Source organism: Vanessa tameamea, chromosome 4 (assembly GCF_037043105.1).
Source record: "Vanessa tameamea isolate UH-Manoa-2023 chromosome 4, ilVanTame1 primary haplotype, whole genome shotgun sequence".
Classification (NCBI taxonomy): domain Eukaryota; kingdom Metazoa; phylum Arthropoda; class Insecta; order Lepidoptera; family Nymphalidae; genus Vanessa; species Vanessa tameamea.
This window is the reverse complement of record NC_087312.1, coordinates 5,251,927-5,266,535: the sequence shown is the minus strand read 5'-3', so window position 1 is coordinate 5,266,535 and position 14,609 is coordinate 5,251,927. Positions and strand designations below refer to the sequence as shown.

Genomic DNA, 14,609 nt, shown 5'->3' with positions numbered 1-14,609 from the left:
AGTATACTGAAAGTTTTAAATTCCATCACAGCAACGAATTTATAAATCATAAATATAATATATATATTTATACTATCAATCGAACTCCTTTGTAATGTTATGTAACGTAACGTAATCTATAATCATTTGGCACAATGTTTAAAAAAACATACACCCACACACGTAGGTATTCAAAAGCTACGGCCCTTTTGGTAAATTTATGACAAGCAAATATAATGTCATCGATATAAATTAAGAGGACTAAAATACCTTTTCCCCCCGAAACTGTCTATCAATCACACGTACTCACTGGTAAGTATCTTTGACAACCTTCGCCTATGAAACCGATAGCCTCGTGAGAAAAATCGTTCCTGTATACGCAGGCGGGAAAAATTGTGTAGGTGTGAAGATTTACACTAACGAAAACGTGAGATCAGAATTATCAATTACCTATAAATATTTTTTTAAAAATTATATCATTAATATTATTTACAACAAAAAATATTACTACTTAAACCTACGTACATTTTAAAACAAATAAACAAGTTATGACTTCATTTTGAATGTCGTATCTATAGTTTTATAATTTATTAAGTAATATATGTTTAATAACGTATTAATCAATCAATCTCTACTGCATACTAAACATATAAAGTAAATAATTTTATTATAACACCATACAGTTTCCCGTTGTAAAATATATATGTATATAAGATAGAAAGTTAATCGTATTACAGAAGTTTAATGAAAAATTCCCAGTTACAACTTTCGCGTAACAGTGCATTATTCAGAAATGGTTTTAAACGCGTAGAGATTACTCTAAGCAAGAATGTTTCCACTTTCTTTACTTTCCTCATTACATGCGATAAACATGAATGCATACGTGCATGCAGAACTGCAAGAGAAAAAGAGCTAGCTTGACACCCGGCGAATGCTATCGATCCACGGCGACCTTGACATGACGTGCCCGCGGGCCACAATTAACATTGACAAAAGCATCGCGCGCGCACCTTATCACATATACACATGCGTGGTACTTTCGTTTTCTAGTACAATATCTTACGCTTTGTCATTGAAACTGTTTATTAACACTTAAATATTTATCGTTATGTAACTCGTAAAAAAAAACAAAGGCATGATATTTTATTAAAAAAAAAACGATTATTATAGGAGCGAAGTAACTAGTCGAGGTAAACTAAAAGACGTCCGTCCTAGACTTGACCCGGGTGAGCGGGTAGCGGGTGCGGTGAGTCAAGGCGCGGGGGCGGTGCGACGCGTGCACTTGCCGCGAGATATAGGTAAACGGAACGCAGAGAAGCGAGCCACGGGGGCCTGCGACCTTGGCGATTCTCCGACGACTACAGGTGGTTTTTGTTTGCACTCATTTGATGCGAAGATCGCCGAATCTCACTCCGTGCTGAGGCCGCTTGAGAGACGTGCGGGGGGAATGCAACCGGAACTTGCCCGAAACAATGCTCCTCCATTTTTAATGCAAGACACGTATATAGTATCACATCCCTATTAGTTTAAATGTATCCAATAAAATAATAAACGTTTTAAACTAAAGAGTATTTCGGAGAATATTAATAGACTAACCAACGTAATATAAAATCGTAAGTCGATGAGAATAGTTTTTAGAGGTAAATATAAAGATCTTCCCCAAATATAAACGTATCGGAAAATACTGATCATAATCTTGCAAAATAGGGAATTTGAATAAACTTAATAGTATCTCAAATCGCAGAAAATTCCCAAATCGAAATATACCTACCTAAACTTATTTTAAAATTGCATCGAGTACCGTATACATCTATTCGAACTTACTCCAACATACAAATATATACAATAGTTTTATGCTATATTTTCTATTTCAATTTTATATATCTCTAACTTTAAGTATCATATAGTCTACTCTACGGTACTTAAAATACCTAATCTGGTCACTTTTCATATTCATAATAATTATTTTATACAAAAGTGTACCTTGTAAAATGTTAATACACGGCACAATTATTCTAGTCTCGTTACTTCACTTTGACATACATATGTGTAGATATAATCACAAGACGTAGGTACTAAATAAAAATGATGTAATAGAAGCAGATAGGTACTAGACACTTACTTAAAAACAATGAACATGGCCACAAAATATTTAAAAATAAAAATGATTATTGTTTAAAAATAGAAAATACTTTTTTGTATATGTACATAGTTTCTTTTTTAATATTTATAATATTAGTTTTACGTATAAAAAATAACAATATTTTTATTTATAACACATAATTAATGATAGAAACGAGAATACAAACAACGTACAGCAAAGTGTTACATAATTCCGACAGCTAAGACCTTGGCCGTGACCAAGCAACGCTTCCCGAGGCGTGACGCGGCTCACTCACGCCCGCGATTAGCCGTCTACGATAACGATTATATTTTAATAAAATTCTATGTAAAAACGCAATTTAAGGCCCTAACATTTGACCTTTTATTCGTTTCTCTTCAATAAAGAAATTTAGAGTAAAACGAATCATTAATTAATCTCTTACTAATAGCCTACCTTCTTGCTACATTAAAGGAGGAAGACAGGTTATTAAAATTAATCCCAAGTCTTATCACTGCCCGCAATATGTTACTTCTTTTTGAAGTGTGTAGCAGTTCCAATAAAACAGTTTACTAAGTTAAGAAAGAATCGACACTTTATTTTACTTGGGTTAGAGAAAAGATCGGTTTCTAATACTCTAAAAACCTAAGCGTAAGGTAAACTTTACTTGGTAAGACAACAAAGAATATAAAAATAAACTAATTTTGATCAATAAAATCGCTAAGACTAGATAAACATGACCTGTCTTAACGAGTAAAAAAAGTCCTTCCACTATAGAAACGAAAAATACAGCACTTATTTCGCTTATCCCTTTAAATTTACCGTAGTTTTACACTGTACAAAGGCGACACGTGACTGTATGTCCGTCCTATTTGTTTCAGTTAAGACTTCTCTTTATATCGTTCTATCACGGTATGACATCCGACGTCCTAATTCTACTAATTTGTAACTCTAATGATCCGTCACCGATTCTATTCCGATCCGATTATATTACGATCCAACTTTGGCCGAAGGGCGACTGGATCCTCCACCTAAATAGGTACATGGCTAAACGACAACGATTAGTTTTCGACTCGATTGTGATAAACCGACAATTAAATAATAGAAACGGAGAGTACGGTTCTCTAAGTTTCAAAGACAAAACCAACAGATGATGACTTGTTGGCTGGCACTGTTAGAGCGTAAAAAATATGCAAAACTACGCAAGGATAAATAGAACAAAACGCGAGAATTATAGTGCGAGCCTTACCGGCTACTCCAATTTTAAGATTACCGATTATAGGCTATAAAAAAAGAAAGAACACGTCTACGATAATTAATTCAATCGGTTGAAATTCTAATCTCTCCATTTTAAGAAATATTTATAAATTAATGAAGATATACAATAAACAACTGTTATGATCACACTGTACATTATTAATTCAAATATATAGATTTTTCTTAATGATTGTCATTTCAGTCATTGTCAGACCTAAAAAGAACAAACGAATAAAACTCAGCAAAACCGGCGAAAGAAATAATGATAAATAATTTATTTTTGAAACAGTCCGGAGGCGATCATTTCATTCATTTCATTCCTAAAATTTACCTCTTAGTGAAGCTTTAGGGTCTATATTATAAATTGCGTGAATAGCCCTGCAGGTCTAAAATCGTATTGATATCGGCTGCATTACCCCAAAGTAAATTAAACAAGTACCCTAATTGGAAGTAGTATTGAGAGATTAACGATTATTTTTGAAATAACTCTATTTTTAATTTGTACGGAAATTGTTATGAGCCGCTTTCTTTTTTGGGTCAATGTACGCTAGTCAAAATCCATAAATCCATAGGCTAAGTTCCCATACAGTTCAATCGTTCACAAAAACACGACGATCTATCGTTAGTCCGATATCGTACGTCAGATATAGAATCGAATTCAAATTATGCAACAATCATCTGATCTAACCATAATATCTGTCATTATGGACTCAAGCTCACGGCTCCTTATATCGTTCAGCCAAAAATGAAACGTACGAACTAATTACTTAGGTAACCAACAAGTGGTTATTTCAAATTAAAAATATAAATCTCAAAATACAAATGTACATAAAATATAAATATTTTGACAAACAAGTCTGAAATAATATATATAGCGAGTTTTTATTTACTTTATATTATAATTAAAGCTAAGGAATTACCAATTAAAAAAATTAACGCCAGCCTAAAACTTTACCCAGCGTTTTGGTCAACTATCATTCCACGTTAATTAACATCCGAGTGATTATGCTTAGCTTTGTGATCAAAATTTTTGCAGTTTAATCATTGTTAAAAGCAGTTTGTGTAAAGCAACTTCATGGTAAATAAATCACATCGCAAAAAATAGTTAGTTTTATGGTCTAATATATAATTATATTTTTATTAACTAGCTTTCTTGTCTGTTTGTCACTTCAGTACGTTATAAAGTATTATTGCCGTGAATAAAAATATATAAATATACCATATAATTATAATACGAGTAGCTATTAAATAGAATTAAACAGCAAGTTAGCAAAATATTTATTCGAGCTTATCAATGTTTTTAAAAGATAAGTTTCTTAATTAATAACCCCATTTTTAATTAAATAATATTGCTAACAACTGCCAACCTAACATACGATATTTGCAACAATGACAATATTTACAATAACAAAAATAAAATATCGTCTAAGTATGCCAAAAAATAGTAAGCACGAGGGCAGCAATGAATTCTAATAAACTAGAAGACCTTGACAATGATACAATACTGTTGAATAACAGCGTAATAAAATAATATAACGCCGACTCACTATTTTGCAATGCACACTTTAATGTCAACTATTTTAAAATACTACTGAAAATTTTAAATCAAAAGAAGTATATCATTGATCTCAAAAATTAATACTTCAGGTACAATATTTTACAGTAATACTTATGATTACATTTCAAAACTCGACGGCAACAAAGAAAATTAGCTACACTGTGAAGCTTTACCGAGTATATCAACTCGATGTTAATTTAAACGACAAACGTGGGCATAAAAGTGCAGTAAAACTGTATACTAAAGCAAAGTGACTTTAGATGTAAGTAACTTATTTCGAGTTTATGATTTATAATTACAGTACATTAAATGGAATTGTGTTTTTTCTACCTATGAACATCTTATAACCACAGCCCAAGATTATTGACCATAATTATTTCATGTCCAGTAATTTAAAATCGCCTCTTATTTAAGTTTGGAATAAGGTTCAGTTTATTTGAATGAAGATTTACTCATGAATGAGTAAATCTTCTAAAAATCTATATTTCTTGAAAGAAATATAATTAAATTCGGTACTAATGATAACATTTTTGGGATTTATTTTTGGTATTACTTTTAACAATTATATTTAAATTAAGTAATCATTCTTAAAATATTTTTCCATAACTTATGTCGTATACATAATAAATAAGTATATTTTCGTCATGAAAAGTTAAGTATACTATGAATTTACTTCTTTTAAGATTTGCCTCAACGACTGCACAAATTGAGCGTTTCATTATGAAATACGTAGATTGCTCGTAAATTATTTTTTACTAAAATAGATTTAAAATTCTTTTTCGAGTGTACCACGCTATTAGATAAGTACATTTTATAATCCTTACTTAATTAATTGTATTAAAATTAAAACAAAACTTCAAAACGTAGAACTTTCAAGTTTGCTAAAAATTGAGTCGAAAGCCTGATGAGGAACCAGTCAACAGTGCTCTTTGGCACGTTTTCGACAGTCAGTTACATCACCCTGACGTCAACCTATCAAACGGGGAAATTTAATGTCTTATCTTGTTAGAGAAGTGAAGATTACACATCAATGGAAATGCAACGACTAGAGCGATAGAACAGATAAACGTGTTCACCTCCATTGGAGTCAATACACCGGCAACCTTGCAATGCTCTTTACGACTCATGTCAGATAAAGACATAGGGCGTAAAAACATTATAACTTTATATGCGCGCAATATTAAGAAAATAAGTTTAACAATTTCTTGACCAGGTTTATTTATTATTGTCCAATTTATTTAAACCCGAGTGACATAAATACGATAAACTCGATTGCAAAAGAAGAATTTAACTATATATACCTATTAATATAGGCATTCATAATACACAAAAATTTACAATCACTTCCAAGGCAAATAATATTGTACATTATTGTTATTATTAATATATTTATGCCTATTTAATATTTTAGTTAAAATTTTAATAATTTTATCTACAATGTCAATTAAACTTTAGAAAAATAATAAAATAATAATTCACATTTTGAGTTTTCTGAGATATAAGAACCGTCTTCTGATGAGAATGAGACAAACACGATGCAATCGCAATTAAAAGTGGCGAGGGCGCATGGGTGCAGCCACTGCGTTAGGTCATCAAGATTCGATCAAAATTACGATGTATGACTAGTATTGAATGCCGGTCACAGATCGTACATCGATTTTCGACTGCGTCGCGAACGTCGCCGGACACGCGGCGGATGCGAACGGCGTCGCTGTTCTGACTGCCGCGCCGCGTCCCCGCTCCTACCCCGCTCCACCGTTTGTTTTGCTGTATTTTCGTTGTTAATCATTCTCCTTGACCTTGTGCGACGTCGAGTGGTCCACTGCACACGACTGCGCACCCCTCACCCTGCCATCCGCCCGCGTTGCCTGTCGCGACGCATCACACGTGCTACTGCTCCCTTAAACCGCATCATGCAATTTGACCACAGTACCATTATCTTGTTACCATGATTTCAATCGTCATACTAGATTTAATTTAAAATACCTGATAGAGTTATACTAAAGAATGTAGGCATAATATTATAAAAATAAGTATTTTAAGCTATTAAAAATGAAATACATATTTTATTAAAAATATTCTATAGTTTAATAAACCTTGTTTCTCTTTGCTTTTTTGAACTTTCAAAACCTATTGATTTGAAAATTTCACCTACTTACATAAATAGCCCGATTAAAATATAATTCTATAATTACTTCAAAAAGTTCATTAATTAAAGTAGGTATATATATTTCCTCCGAATATAATGAATATAATATAATAGATATAACAGGGATTAAATATGGCTGGTTCTTATATTATAATTTTTTTGGTAGTTCTCTATGTTCCAGAACATGTTTTAGATCATGTAGTTTAGGTATTCATTATAGAAATTTTCGAGGGCAAAATAATTTATTTATAAATAAAAGAATACATATTTTGTGCAGTAATTGAAACACATATAGCGAATTTAAAAATAATAGACAAAAATCGTCAGTTATGGCGCCATCTGTTTATTGCACTTGTAAATAAAATTAACGCCATCTCTGAGGGAATACTAAAACCACTACAGTAGCTAGAGAACTGCTTCAAAAAATTGTATGCATTATTGTATTTAAAGCAATCTATTTTATAATATTTAATATGCTTATCAAGACTTAAACAATATGTTTTAATTTAATATTGAAAAAAACGTATATATTTAAAGATAAATTTGAAGATAACCTTATTCTAGAAGTATGTTAACTTGTAAACAAATACAAATGCCTTTATATATTATTGACAAACAATATTTTTTATTTGAAAACAAATAAAATACAATCATTTCAATATTGTGAAATATAACATTTAATCATAATCTCTGTTTAATGATTATTATTTATATGTAAAAGATGTTTAATAATATTTTTTACATTTGAAAAAAATATTATTGATTTTTTTATATGAAATAAATGAACCCTACTAGTATTCACATACAAGCTTACTCCAAATACTTTACTCTATTTTATAGTACTGATATAATAGATAGTTTGATTCAAAATACTCATATAACACTATGAATATTTTTATTTATATAGAATTTAAATAACATATTTAAATTATTAAAGGAAATACTATTTCCTCTTTTAAATGGTGTGACATAATAGATAGTTATAATATCTGCCACTGGATAAAGCAACATTAATTAAATTATTAAGTGGCCATACATGACTTAATTTTCTTAATCTGAATTTTCCACTATCTTATTGTTTAATATATTTAAATTCTATTTACTTAAAACGAATATTTGCTATTATAATATTTATTTAAATGTTTTTTTTAAGTAAATAATTACTAAGAAATAAATTTTACAAGTATATGGTGTGTATTTTTTTCTTTTTATTGTTATTAAAATGTTACATTAATAGTTACTTAAATATTAATAAGGATTAAAACTGTATTTATTATTCTATGTTATTGTCTTATTGGCTAAACTCTTAGTTGAATACATTTTTGATACTACAAATATGACATCATTTTCACATATAAAACTAAATTGTGTCTTTAAAATAACATTAATTTGCATTAATAAATGAGGAAGGGTTAGATCTTTTATTTTTAATCATATGGACATAATACAGTTTATTTTTCATTAATAACCATTGGATTTCTTGAAACAATTTTAGTACAATGTACTAAAACATTGAGTCGTTTATTCGTAGAATTAAGGATAAGTATTTTTTTACTTGCCTGGTTCTCTCGAGGGCTCCATCATCTGCAGTAATTTACTTATCTTCTACAACACCACTTTCATATATTAGTTCACTCACAACGATGAACCTGTCAGTAACAAGGTCGTTGAACTAAATATACCTATAAATTCAAATATTACACTATTGCAGCAAATGCTTTACGTTTTGAAAACAAACACTTTTACTAAAACTATGTTATCGGGAATCTCAATTAAAATTATAATATACTCAATTTATTATAAATAAATTTTCCTTCAAAGTATCTAATCCCGCAAAGTGACAAAACCAAAAACATATAGCGTCACGTCATCCAAACGTCATTTATTTATTTGAAGCAGGTAATATTTCAATTAATTTATTTGTTAGAACATTTCACGTAAAAGCTCGACAAAAGTTATCCTAATAATTTCATGAATTAAATTTAAAACTACAATTATACAAAAGCACTTCATTAAATTTTTCAGTAAAAATGGTACATTATTTTTTTTACTAAAATATGCTAAATAATGAAAAAAAATAATTTGAGATGTTCAATAAATAAAATGTTATAGTATACATGTAATAATTATTATATTTTTGTATTATTAATTTTATATTTACTAAGATACTACTAAAATATGTTATATATATAAGCCATGTTCACGTATGATTTCGTCTGCATTATTTTGCAGCATTAAACAAATAAGTAAACAGGACAATGATTTATGTATGTTTTTAATCGTAGTTCATATACTAATATTTAATTTGAAAGTCACATACTTTTCAAATTTTGTACAACATCAAACCTTTAATAAACTATTATATCACAATTATTATAGGTTTAAGAATTAATATCATATATAACTTCAACTGTAATAGGAAGGTTCATATTTAATTCCATAAACAACATATCACAGACAATTATTGTTTTTATTTTAAAACTTTTAGATATGCCGCTTGCCGAAGAAGTAAGAACATAAATAGCGCTATTTTCCGGCCGCTCCGCTTAACTTAAACGTAAATCATCAGTTTATTGTAAGTTACAGTTTGTGTAAGTCGTCTACTTAGATAATTTATAAAAACGTTTCAGTATCAATCAGTGAATCAGCTACATAATGGAAAATAAAGCTGACTTTCAATATCCTCATACATTTGTTTTACTCGGAGCTTCAGGTGATCTCGCTAAGAAAAAAATTTATCCCACTATTTGGTATTTGTATCGTGATAATTTATTACCGAAAAATACGAAATTCATTGGTTATGCTCGAACGAAACAGACATTGGAAGATGTAAAAGAAAAATCTAAAAAGTACATCAAAGTGCGGCCAGGCGATGAAAGTAAACTAAAAGAATTTTGGGAAGCTAATGATTACGTTTCTGGTTCTTATGATAAAAGAGTTGACTACGAATTTTTAAATCAACATATTAGCAAATCTGAAAAGGGACCCGTTGCTAATAGAATATTTTATTTAGCAGTCCCTCCAACAGTATTTGAAGATGTTACAGTGAACATACGGAATGCATGTGTTTCTATCAAGGGGTATACCCGGGTAATAATCGAAAAACCATTTGGTAGAGATGATGAAAGCTCTGAAAAATTAAGCAGTCATTTGGCTGGTCTATTTAAAGAAGAGCAAATTTATCGAATCGATCATTACCTTGGAAAAGAAATGGTACAAAACTTAATGACAATTAGATTCGCTAACCAAATTTTTAGCCCCTCATGGAACAGAGAAAACATTGCATCCATTTTAATATCTTTTAAGGAACCTTTTGGTACTGAAGGTCGAGGTGGTTACTTTGATAGTTTTGGTATTGTACGTGATGTGATGCAAAATCACCTTTTGCAAATACTGTCTCTTGTTGCCATGGAGAAGCCGGTAACATTAAATCCTAATGACATTAGAGATGAAAAAGTTAAAGTGCTTAGACACATCAAGCCTATAGACCTCAAAAATTTGCTGGTTGGACAGTATGTGGGCAACCCAAATGGCCAAGGAGAAGAAAAATTGGGTTACCTCGATGATCCCACAGTTCCTAAAGATTCTGTAACTCCAACATATGCAGTAGCTGTTATATATATTGATAACTCCCGCTGGCAAGGGGTACCCTTTATTCTTCGTTGTGGAAAAGCACTTAATGAAAGAAAAGCAGAGGTAAGAGTGCAGTACAAAGATGTGCCTGGAGATATTTTTGAAGGGCATACAAAAAGAAATGAGTTAGTAATACGTGTCCAGCCTGGTGAAGCATTATATTTAAAGTTGATGAGCAAATCTCCTGGAATGAAGTTTGATCTAATGGAAACAGAATTAGATTTAACTTACAGTATGCGCTATAGAGAAGCTGATGTACCTGATGCTTACGAAAGATTAATACTTGATGTTTTTACTGGAACTCAAATGCATTTCGTAAGAAATGATGAATTGAAGGAAGCATGGCGCATTTTCACTCCAGTGTTGAAGAAATTAGAGACAGAGCGTATCAAACCTCTTCCCTATATGTATGGATCACGTGGACCACGTGAAGCTGATGCTAAGTTGGCTGAATCTGATTTTAAATATTCAGGATCTTACAAATGGCAAAAACCTTCACTTGATTAAAATGATTACAACAACAATAAAAATTTATCTTCAGGTGGAGGTATTGTTTATCAAGGTTTAAACTTGCTTTTTTTACATTTGAATATTTTTTTTATATTTAAGACTAAGTTATGAAGGTGATTTTCTTTTTGTCATTCCAATTTTTGTCACTGTTAATTTCATATTATTCCTAAGGTCATTTTAAGGTCAAATTTCTTAACATGCTTTGTATTCAAGTTTCATATAAGTTTAATGTCAATGATGGATGTATAAATTAACAAATTTAAATGTTGAATTGTGATAATGCTTTATAAATAAGAAATTATTTATAATGACACAGAATGTTAGTTATGAAAGTCTATGTAATACTTGTCAGTTTATGATTATGCAGAGGTCAAAGATTTAACCTTGAAATGCAGATTAACTGTATGCTTTGATTCTATTTTAACAATTACATATAAAAGCAACTAAAATATGTACTAAAACATTCCTAAAAGCATTTAAATTATTTATGTACACCAGTTAAGTAGATTGTGAACATTATTTATATTCTTTATTTGATATTACGTACATGGTTCTTTGGCTCAAAACAATGATTAAGCAATTCTGTTACAATATTCAGTAATACTCTATATTCACTAAGTGTTTGTTGTGTTGAATATCTCTTAAAGATTAGTTTCCTGTAAGGACACCACTCAAGAGCTGTTTTCAATTATAATTATTAACAATCAAATAATAATATAATGTTTGTTAGTGTTTGTATTTAATACAAGTGCTTTAAATATGATATATAAATTGTGATTCTTATTTTTGATAAATCAAAATTAAGTTTTGTTTTTATTGTAAAGTAAAAGACATATGTTTTTTTTAATTAAAAAAGTATTCAATGATTAGTGTTTATAAAATAATCAGATGTGTGATATATACAATTTTATATATAAGTATATAATCCTAAAAAAATAATATTTGGAGTTGTCATAGGGATCTAAGATTTTATATGTTAAGCCTTAAATGGGTGTTAAACTTTGTATTGATATGTTTCATATATCTAAATATATTTTGTACAGTTTTATACAATGTTGAAGGTTCAAAATGTTTTATACAAAATTTATAAGAGGAAGTTGATTCTAAATGCTTGAAAGGGAATTTCGAATATTTTACACTAATATTATATTAAAAATATTTTTTTAATATATATTTTGATTAAAATTTTTGTAATGTGTAGTAATATATTTTTTGAATAAAAAGTTCTCATTAACATCAATCATTACAACAACCACAATTAAAACAATTTAATTTAATGTTATTTATGCTTAATCAAAACACGTGCAAAATAATAGGAACAGTGACAGGTTCAATCTTAATCTCCTAGCTATTGTTTATTCCAATCCCTAATAAAGTTTTATATTTAATCGGAAATCGGTTTTATATTTTGAAGATATAAAAATATGGTGCTATAATATAATCTTATATAATATTGTTTTAACCTAGATTACTTTAGTATTTCCGTCAAAATAGACATACATTTTGCGGCAAGCCAACATTAATTCGCTTACAGTTAAAAACTTGTACAGATCTTTGGTATTATATTATAGTCAAAATATCAAAAATCACCATCGATATACTGCTAAAAAATATTCAAGATCGAAGGTATATATAAAGTTCATACATGATTCCAGTTCCAGAGAATATTATTCATCATTTCTTTATGTTTTAAAATTTAACGTGGACTTGAAATATTAAGTCTAGTTACTTAATTAAGAACTCGTTCAGTCAGTGTCATATAAAGTAACAGACAAGATTATTAAAATCAAAGAAATATTTAAAGTAATCAATAATATTTTTATATAAATGGTAACAAGGAAAGCGCCAGTCGACATTTAGATATATATGACCTCATATTTTAAAATAAAAGGCATGTCGACCGTTCGGAATATTATAATGAAACAAAAGCAAATACAACAATAAATGCAAATTCCTGGTAGTGCGAAATGATGCATTTATTTTTATAAGACAAATTTCTCTCTACTTTTATTAATTAATTATTGACGTATTACCAAATTGTTAACACAGTATCAGGAATTTGTATTCGCTTTTTGATTTCGTATTCGTTTTTGTTATATCACTAATGTTTGACGCGCCTACCTGTCTAGGTTTATAATTTGAGTTTATGAAGATTGTATTTTTATTGGCCCCCCTGAAGGAACAGTTTTTAATTAAACTTTAGAGTAAATATAAAATCATATGCCGATATCGAAAAAAAAAATTGTACATCTGTGAACTTTGGCGCTAACGCTAAAAGTTAGACAATGCATTCAAACATTTTAAATTATTTAGTAAAAAAATAAGGATTACGTTCTGTATAAATAATAGTGTTGAAATGAAGAGTATCAATAGAAAGAGCAAGATTTTAATGAAATATTGAATAATAAAACTTAGAAATAAATGAAACTGTATTGTTGCACTTTAGCCTGTCTCATAATTTTTGTATTCGAATTTTTAGTTTTATATTGAAATAGAATTCAGAAGCGTTGCAAATGCAATAGTTAATTACATCCATTCTTATCAAACAGCCAGTGCAGGATAAACAATACGCAAACTTAGAGATATAGTGCTGTATAATTAATCTTTAATGTTCGCCAATCAACGCGCATAAAGTGATAGTCATTCGAACTTACTAAGATGAGTTACATTTTTGCAATGCTCCATAAAAATAGCTCTGGTGATTGAGAAAACTTCTATAAGATTCATCATCATCGTCATTTATATACGTACGTTTAATTGCTGACTTAACACAGGCTAACTGTGTTTCAAGACAAGGCTCTGGAAAGCATTTTAAAACATCTATAGTTCTTATCATATTCAGATTGCATGTCGTGTTCGCTTAAATGAGATCGTATCTTAGAAAGTATATTATTTTTTAAATTGTGTTCAAATCAAAGCGCCAGTACAGAGAATAAGACACAGTCTATAAGGTGCGTCAGGGGCATAACTCGGTATGGCATTGGCATTAGCACGATTGCTAGTCTGCGCACTGACATGAAACCTTACCTATATTCGAGACGTAGAAAGATGCGCTAATTAGGTGACTGAAATGAAACGATTACGCTGGACTTGTTATCGCGGTTGAATAGTTAAAAGTATAAAGGCCCTACGAAAGTTTTCAAAATATATAAACTTACTAACACAAGAGATTATAAGAATGCTATGCAGGCGCGAGTTTAGGGTAAAATGGATAGAGGCGTCTAGGTTACACTACGTATTAACGTAATATCACGCCATTTATTGACGTGTTTTTATCCCATGACAGAAATCGAAAAGGTAATATGTATATGTACTTTACAGCATTTCATCCGTATTATGAAAAAAGCTGGCCGAATTTAGGGGAGGGCAACCGGGGCAACTGCCCTGAGGTCCCTACAACAGAGATTCCGACGAGTAGATAG

General features: G+C 30.0%; 2 protein-coding genes across 7 annotated transcripts in view; one reads left to right on the top strand and one right to left on the bottom strand.

Moving 5' to 3' along the window:
• Positions 1–8,917, bottom strand: part of LOC113394434 (protein ultraspiracle homolog) — a 39,874-nt gene extending 30,957 nt beyond the window's left edge. For 2 of the 6 annotated variants that reach the window (XM_026631743.2, XM_026631746.2), the window contains exon 1: positions 6,548–6,639. Coding sequence is in view for 1 of the 6 variants with exons in the window: in XM_026631747.2 (XP_026487532.1) it covers positions 8,604–8,628 (25 nt within the window). In the remaining 5 variants the exon portion in view is untranslated. The other 4 variants (XM_026631747.2, XM_026631744.2, XM_064220751.1 and 1 more) reach the window with 4 other exon arrangements.
• A 615-nt stretch (positions 8,918–9,532) lies between these two features.
• On the top strand, positions 9,533–12,372 carry LOC113394321 (glucose-6-phosphate 1-dehydrogenase). The gene has a single exon (XM_026631584.2). The coding sequence runs from the start codon at positions 9,700–9,702 to the stop codon at positions 11,182–11,184; it is 1,485 nt and encodes a 494-aa protein (XP_026487369.1). The 5' UTR covers positions 9,533–9,699; the 3' UTR covers positions 11,185–12,372.
• Positions 12,373–14,609: the final 2,237 nt, after the last annotated feature.